Genomic DNA, 9,480 nt, shown 5'->3' with positions numbered 1-9,480 from the left:
TCACAATCTACCTTTGTGTATAAAATTTTTTTGACTGTTGCATGATGCCAAATGCCCTCTGACAGATGCACAGAATCCAGATTTTAAATATTCAGAAGTGATCTGGTTCCTCAGCATTCAGATTCTTCATATTTATAATTTTCCCTAAACCCTACAATTTTCCCTCCTTTTTGCTATGAATAACTATTTTTTCCCATTGGAACCGCTACACAAGACCGTCATTGGTCATCTGATTGGCAATAATCTTGTTCATTTGTTTAGATAATTTTTGAGACGGTAATATGGATTCACATAGTTGTATGAGTGTTGTATGCTTGGAAGTGTGTATATATATGAACTGACCAAAATTATGAATCTCTCTTCCCCTCTCTCTACCTCTTTCCGTTCCAAATATTTTAGAGGAAATTACCTAAGCAGGGGCGGCTCCATGTTGAGTCCAGAATAGTCGCAGGACCAGCCTAACTTGAAAACTAATTATTATTTTATATAAATATTAAATAACTTATGACTTTTTATCTTTAAAATAAAATTTTAACCACCTTAAATTTTTTTTAGGTCCAACATAATTAAATTTTGGACAAAATTTACCAACAAACTTGGGTGTAGACTAAGACTACAACTTCACTCAATTTTTTTATTAGATGTAAATTTTGACAAATCCACCATTGAATTAGATTTTTTTTTTCTTATATTCTCCATACTTGCAAAATTTTAAGAATATCAAAGATTAATAGTTATGTCATTAATCAAATATTTAAATTTTAAGTTTTTGTAGTCTAAAATTATACATAAGAAATATAAAGATTGAATGGTAAATAATATCTAATTGATGTAAAATTTGACATGTGTTTTAAAGAACATAAAGAACACTCAACGATTAGATTTTCAAAATATATAACCATGTTAATTTGTTTAGTGAGAGTTGTAGCCTAAGTTTGTAGCCATTTAAAAAAAAAATAATAATAATTTAGTCCCATGCTTAATAGTATATTAGGTCCTTACCAAAAGAAAAAAAAAAAAAAACCCCAAGAAATTTTTTTGGCTAAATTTCAAAACTCACCCTATAAGTTTCACTACCTTTCATTTCAGTCCTTTAAATTTGCCATTATCATTTAAGTCCTCTAAATTTCAAAACACCCCAATTCAGACTTCCGATATCTTATCATCCACTCTTGCTATTAAATTACCAAAATTGCGTTGTTTTGCACTTAATTAAAATTTTAATTTTAATTTTATAATTTATTTCCTAAAAAACATTAATTAAAAAAAATTCAGAAATTAAAAAGAAAAAAACTACTTAGGTAAACCCACCCCCAAACTATTCTGGAGCCGCCACTTGACCAAAGAGAGGGAATAAAAAGGAAAAATTCGTAGCACATGCATTATGGTGCTGTTATGTACGGGCGGCCTACTATTATACACCAAACTTTTTATTATCATCCTCTAGCTTCTGATGCTAAGACAGCATTATTTAATTTGGCTATTATTTTCTTGTCGGTTACACGACCAAACTTGAGCAAACTTAACCAAAGGAAGCAAACTGCCACAAGAATTGTGGTTCAGTACAACTACGTTTTTTATTTATCTCAAAAAGTTATAGATAGAACAAAGATGGCATTTTACATTCCAAAATAATAATAATAAAAATGCTTTTCCTCATAAAATAGCATTATTTCTGTTTTCACTCTTTTGGCTAGAAGAGATCGGATGGAGGAAACTATATGAAGAAACACAATCTAGCTGGGTACATCATACCAGCAAGGGTTGGAAAAGTCAAAGATACATTTAAGTGGATCATAAGAGGACACCATCAATTTTATTGGCCTCTAAGTCAAAAAGGGATTACCAGCATTCATAGAACTTGATGTCGACGCGGAGCCTGAAATATACTTCTCCTTCAAATGCATCAGTCATTATAGTTGCAATTCCACGGTGCATGAAAAAATCTCCAGTCCCACCCACGATTGATATGTCCCTAGACTTCACCATGATTGGATCAGCTCCAGAGAAATTTATAGTACCTTGGTGGTCTGTGCTATTAAGAACAAATGCGAAGCCTAACCAAGAAGTGAAGGTGTTTTTTGTATCGTAAATGTAAAGGCCTTGTGCCCTGCCAACGGGTTTCGAGTGGAGATTGTTGTCAAGGGTAATGGGATCGTCAAAAACTGCTATGTTCCCAAAATGGAATTGGCCTGCTAAGATGGTTAAGTTAGCTCCATCAGGAGCTGCTACAATGGCAGATGTTGCATTACCAGCATTTTTGCCATTGTAAATGATGTCATGGAAGTATAAGACTAAATGCTTGCATGGTTTATACTGTTTCTTGCTCGGGAATGCAAAGGCTGAAGATAAAGCAAGTAACATGAGGAAATAAAAAACAATGGAGTATCTTGCTTCCATTTGTTTTTCTTTCTGAAAAGTATTCAGAAGGAAAAGGGGGAATTCTAAGTGTAGATGAATGAGGAGCCTCTGCAGGTAATGCTTGAATTTGCTGTATCCTTTGTGTCCTTATATAAGGAGTGAAGGTCCATTTGGTTGGGGTGATTTTGGAGGATGGAAAATAGAGATGAGATAAGGGGCAAAATGGTAAAATATCCTTTACTTTCGAAAATTTCATCAAAATAACACTGTTTTAAAATTGTCTAATAAAATACCACTCTTTTGACATTTGATACGGATCAAGTTCCGTATATAACTTGATGTCCATGTAAACAAAAATGAAACTAACACTTAATTTTTTCTCATCATCTCTACAGTAATATATGTTAGAAGATGGCTTAATTTTTTCTCAAGCCTTAATTGCATATCTGTCTTTTTGTATGCAATTTCAACACAACTTGATTCTTGTAACGTGCCGACATTGAATAGCTGGCTTGAAATATCAAGCCTAGCCATTAAATGCCGACGGACTCATTTGTAGGAACAGGCTTGCTGACATTGACCTTGCATGTACAATGTCGCTGAAAATTAGATGTTGAACGGTTGAAGTTTGTGAACCTTTGCTTTATTTATTTATTTTGCTGAGAGTGAACCTTTATATATATATATATATATATATATATATATATATATTTATATATATATATTTATATATATGCCTTTGTGTGAAGCAGGGGCGGCGCCACCTTAAGCCCAGGGTGGTCCTGCGACCACCCTGAACTGAATTTTTTTTTTTTTTTTTTTTTTGTATATAATAATTTAAAATTTTTATTTGTCTATCCTTCAAAAAATATTTTGGGAACACTCTCAGTTTTTTTTTTATGCCAATAAAATTAAATTTTGCTTCATAATTTGTTCTATATTCAATAGATGAATGATTGTTTGATTGTGTACATTGAAAGAGATATAAATTGTAACATTGATAATGAGACTATCATGCAACAATTTTAAAATATGAAAACTTGTAGAAGACAATTATAAACTTTATGTATTTACGTGTTTTTTTTTTATAATTGTTGTCAATATATGAATTTCTCTTCATATTAGATTGTATAATTTATGTTTCTTAAGGAACACCCTGAAAAAAATCCCTAGAACCGCCACTAGACTGTGAAGATTGTCAAGCCGGCTCAACAACTTTAGTTCTTAGACTAAAATTATAAGTGGGATATTTTTATATTTAAATATTAATCAAATAATATATATTAAAATTTTTTTATTTGAAATCTTTTTTTTTTTTTTTTTTTTTACTTTTTGAGATGCAAAATAATTAATTAAGTTTTTGATTTAAATTTTTACAACATTTTTTTTTCAATTGATAATATAGCTGTAACACTCCATTATTTTGATACCAAGTTAATTCTTATATGTAAATTAAAAAGGAAGCCTATATTTAAATGGATTTAATTGATTTGGGCTTAAGATATTAAAAATAAGATAAATATTATGGTATATGAAGCCCAAGTGAGGTGGCATAAGTAAATATATGAGCCTTGATAAGCTTTTAAAAACTCTAGCCTTTTACCTCTTAAGTTACACATATATATACATAAGAAGGTTCCTTTTGTTTCAGCTGCAATACATGATTAAGATTTTCTTTTCTTCTATGCAGTTGTGCGTGGAAACTTGCAGGCATGATTTTCTCATGCTCTAAATTTAATAAGTTTGAATATTCAATAACTAGCCATTGTCATGAACCTAGACTATCATTATATTAATAGAAAAAGGGCTTCTATAATTATTATTATATGACATTAGGAATGGTCAATATAGTTGTATAACAGGAAAGGGTACTTCACTCTCTTTGAAATTGTACCTAATTTATTAGGACCTTATCAATTCAAGTTTGTCACCATGTGAAAGGGAAAAGGTTGCTTTATGGTTGATATTTATCTTCTTATTGTCCTTCTAATGATGTGTATTCAGCTCTAAATTATTGTAAAAGGCAGCAATACTTTTCAAGCCTAGAATATCTTGTTAGCCACTATAACATAGGAATAAGAAATTATATATTATTTAAGTTATCCAATTTGCCATCCACGCACTGCCATTGTTCAGAAAATTGACTAGCAATATCTTATGTTTTGTGGCATCAAGGGATTTATGGTAGCAGATATAGGCGGACACTATAATTAGAATACTTGTGACAATTTTGGAAACCTGATTGACAAGTTTAGGCATCAAATTGGACATTTCAATGCTCCCATTTATCAATTTAATAACTGCAATCCCAAGTAGTGATGGCCACGAATTCAATAGCCAAGCCCACTGACAAAGCTGAAATGTATTTCAAAGAAACTAGAAACCTCCGTAGGCCTTAATGATGATAGGTTAAACTATTTAAATGTGAAAACTGATTTTAGGTGGGAAATTGTGTATTGATGGACTTATTTTTGGTGTTGTTAGGTTCTCATTCTACTAATTTATTGTGATTCAAGGGAGGTTGGTTTCATATTTTTGCAACTAAGAGGTAAGTGGTGTTTACTAATTTTGGGGGTTTTCCCAAAACAGTGTTGATTATTAAACTATTTTATATCAAAGAAATATCTTGATATTCTATATATAAATTGAGATTTTATAAATGTTTGATGTGCACATTGACTATTCGTTTTATGAAAAACTTATGGGATAACCTAAATTTATTTAAACTTGTATGTGTGAATATATTTTTATATTTTTGAGAATTATGAATGAATTTTTTTTTTAAGCATATTGAATATGTTTTGAAAACCTATGGCAAGTCGTGATTAAAAGCTCAGTATTATATTTAGTCCTTAGTAAGGGACAATCATACTGCAACAAGTCTTTAGCAAGGGATGGTCCCAGAAAAGTGGACAGTGCACATTTGATAGCTCCTTAGCAAGGGAGTATACTATTGAGGATCTAAAAAGGAAGCTCCTTGGTAAGGGAGTGCACCTTTAGGTTCCAAATGAGCCAACCTTAAGAAAGGGGATGAAAAGGAGGTTCCAGTCCCAAAAAAGGGACAACACAACCCTGTCAACGGGGCGTAAATGTTGACCATAAGAAAAGCTTAGGAAATTGTTTATATGATGCTATGGATATATATGTTATGATGGCTCACAATATAAAGATGTTTTTTTTTTATATGAAATGTTTGATGATAAAATATTGATGAGTTACAGGTTATGAATTTGTTGTAAAAATTATTTATTTGAAAGATTTGTTCCCACACCCTAATGTTAGTAAATTCCACTTATTGAGTTATCTCACCCACCTTTATTTCCTCTTACAAATACATTAGAGGGATTATTGGAGTTGAGATTCCTAGAAGACAATGGTTACAAATTATTTTGTGGAACTGATTATTTTATTATTTTTTTTATGGTATTAAACATTGTACCAGAGAATTATTTGAGGATGTTTTGTTTTTGGTAGATTAGAGCTCTGACATTTGTGATGAGAATTTAGATTGCGAGTTACTTTTATTTAATATTTTTTTTTATGAATTATTTAGATTGAATAGACTTTTATTGCTTATGATTTTGGGGCGTTACAATAGCTAATTCACTTAATCTTTCTTGTGACATACTAGACCTTAAATAAGATTTTATTAATTTTAATTTTGAAAAACTAAGTGTCTAGCCTGTACTCCTATGACTAAGTGTAAAAGCAAAAACGTGTCCTATCATAGCAGAAAAGGGTCCAATTAAGAGAGGGGCAGAATTTTGTATTAATATTTTCCCAGCCTGTCCTTTGACTAAAAACCAGGGCCGGCTTGTGAAGTGAAATAAGAGGGGGGTAGAAAAGGGTCTTATCATAGAAAAACGTGTCCCATCAATCAATTGTGTAGTGAAATAAACTAAAAAATATATAATTTAAGTTAAATAAATATAAGACTTATCATCTCTAATTTTTGGAAAGATAAAGAGGAGAAGAAGATTACCTCTAGCTCTGGTACGCTTCCCCTTTTCAATTTTGAATTTGTTGTGAATCGAAGAGAATCACCAAAGAAAAATTTCAAGCTAGACTGAGTTTATGGAAAAAGATCAAGAATCAAGATGAAGATGAACAAAAGAAAGTTAAGAATATAGATGAAAAGGCAGAGAGATAGAGAGATGAGAGATTTTTCTTTTGTTTTTGAAATTTATAATCTCTATTTTAGCATATTTCAAGACAATTAAGTTGTATTATTAATGAATTTGTCTGGTATTAATTTTAATTTTAGCATATTTTAAGAATGAGTTAATAAATTTGTCTCCTAAAATTTAATTTTGTTAGCTGAAGTTTGACTATTTTTGTTTTTTCCTTTTTTAGTCTTTTGCATTTTAGGATACAATGGGGCCTTTTTTAATGCATTTTATTGACTAATAAAAGTGCTTAATTTTTTTAATTAAAATATATAGATAAATATATTATATGTATAATTTTTTTTTTTTACAAGTGGGGGCCTTCTTTTATTTGGGGCTTTAGGCGATTGTATCATTTGTATCATGTATTGAGCCGGCCTGAGATTGTATAAGAAAGAGAGCAAGAAAAAAACAGTTTCTTTTGTTGTTAATGTACTATGCAAATTTTCCTTGATTTCCACAATAAATTAGTTTCAATTTTCTTGGCCCTACTTTTATTGTATCATTTTTTTTTCTAGCTTTCTGACTCGTACTCTTGTCTCATAGATAGTGGCGAAGCTAAAAACTTTTCCTAAGGAGCCAAACTAAAAATAAAAAATATATTTATGACCAAAAACATCTTTATTTCATAAATTAACTTTCATAATTCTAAGGATGTAATATTTATTTCTTTAGTTGTGTATCTTTGACTTTGACTGAGCCTTTCTAAGAATTTATCTTCTAAAGTTTCAATAATTTGATTATGAGTGGAGCTGTAGAAAAAAGAAAAAAAAGAAAAAGAAAAGATAAATTTACGTAAAAGTTACTACAACAAAAAATGTTTATTACAACGAAAAAAAATTGTTGCAATCACTTTTGAGTCATTGTAATAGTTTATGTAAAGTGTTGTAATAAAATTTGAGGTAATAGATTTGTGCTAAAAAAATTTGTTGTAATAAATTAACTTTGAATATTTTAATAACAATTTTCATGTAATAATATATTTGCTGTTGCAGTAAACAATTTACTACATTGAATATATTATATTAATAGGCTATTATTTCATGAATTTTATTACAACAGATTGCAAATAATTGACAAAAATAATTTAGGTCAAGTTATTGCGATGATATATTTATTGTAATAGATAATTGTTTTTTATTTTTCATTACAATATATTGTAAAATAATTGGTATTTGATTATTGTTATAATATATTTGTTGCAAATTCATGTTTGTCATTGCAATAAATAGTAAAATAATTGATATTTAGTAATTGTGATGATATATTTGTTACAATAAGTTGTCACTTTGAAATTTCTATTGTACTAGATTGCAAAATAATTGGTATCGAGTTTTTACAATAATTTTTTCAATTTAAGTTATTGGAAAAAAATTTCTTAATGCAATTTAGTATTAAAGCCTCTATTGAACTGAAAATTATAAATTATTGTAACTAATTATAATGTCTTATAATTTATCACTTTTAAGTTATTATTGCAACGACTTTTAATTTGTAAATATGATATTATGTCTAATACTACTATGTGTATGTTTGGATTGCACTAAAAACAACAGACGGGCGCGTCTGCGTTTTTTTGTGTGGGTCCTGTGCACTATTTACAAGACCTGCAAGTATAGATTTTAGCAAATTTTTCTTTAAAACTGGGTCTCATGGCACTATTCACATATTTAAAAATTATTTTGCTATAGTATTTTCTATTTTCAACAATAAGTGGTATCCAAATAAACTCTATATCAATTTTGTTATATTAACACTTGATGTAATGCCTTATTTTGATGTAGTGAGTGATTACTCAACAAATTATGGCAAAAGTTAGAGCTTCTCCAACAACTTATCTAAATTTTTGTACTGTTTGGACAGTGAACAGTGACATTTAGATTTTACCTATCTACTTTTTCAAATACACTTTCCAATAGATTTTCTATCATTTTCTCCATCTCATTTAAATATTATTTTTTCATTAATTCTTTATTCTTTTTTTAATCATCATTTATTCTTCATATGTTCATTCCCAACAACTATATTTTTCAATGAGAAGTGTTATATTCACAACATTTTTTCGCAATATTTTCACAAGAATCACAACAAAATATTATGTGGAAAGTTGTTACTAGTTTTAATTTAAACCCATCACTGATTTTTTTTTTTTTTTTTACTCACCAATATTAGTTAATAACAATTTGTTATTTAAGATTTATTTTGAAAATATTGTGGTAGCATTTTTTAATTATCATTTCTTATTCTTTATATTATATTTTCTTTCAATTTCATCCATACGTTTTTTTTTCCCTTCCACCACACACATATACCCACTCTAGCTCCCTTCTTTTTCTTTTTCTACTTGATTCCAAATCACTCTCTCTAGCTCTCTCTCTCTCTCTCTCTCTCTCTCTCTCTCTCTCTCTCTCTCTCTCTCTCTCTCTCTCTCTCTCTCTCTCTCTCCTTCCTTTTTCTTTTTCTACTTGATTCTAGAACATTATCTAGCTCTCTATGTGATGAGAAACAAAGAAAGAACAAGCAAGAGATATCTTGCTTGCTCCATCGTTGATCGAAGGACATAGGCGGGTGCAGAATCTTGCTTGCTCCACCATTGCTAGTTGTCTGTCTTTTTTTTCTTTTTTTTTGTAGTTGCTGTAAATGTTTGTAGCCGTTGTGAGAGGAGAGAGAAAGAATTGTTTTTTATTGAGTTGTATGATTTTTTTAAGTAGAAAAATTCATTTGAAATTGTTATAGTGTTTTTTATATTTAGAGAAGCACTGTAGCAATTTCAAAAAAATTTTGGAAAAGTTTTACATTTGGAGAATATGTTGGAGCTGATTTTTGAAGTTTGTTCTCCAAAAAATAGATTTAGCTAATCTATTGGAGATGCTTTTGTACTAGTAGAAGAGCTGAAATATTTAAATATTGGATAAATAAAGCAAATTACAAATCACTATTATCAAAACTAATT

General features: G+C 29.5%; 1 protein-coding gene across 1 annotated transcript; it reads right to left on the bottom strand.

Moving 5' to 3' along the window:
• Nucleotides 1-1,532: 1,532 nt before the first annotated feature.
• Nucleotides 1,533-2,495, bottom strand: LOC126713400 (disease resistance response protein 206-like). Its single transcript, XM_050413152.1, has one exon. It carries the CDS (start codon nt 2,398-2,400, stop codon nt 1,843-1,845), a length of 558 nt encoding a protein of 185 aa, XP_050269109.1. The 5' UTR covers nt 2,401-2,495; the 3' UTR covers nt 1,533-1,842.
• Between the last annotated feature and the right edge of the window lie 6,985 nt (nt 2,496-9,480).

Source organism: Quercus robur, chromosome 2, assembly GCF_932294415.1.
Source record: "Quercus robur chromosome 2, dhQueRobu3.1, whole genome shotgun sequence".
Taxonomy (NCBI): Eukaryota; Viridiplantae; Streptophyta; class Magnoliopsida; order Fagales; family Fagaceae; genus Quercus; species Quercus robur.
This window is presented reverse-complemented; position numbering and strand designations above follow the sequence as displayed.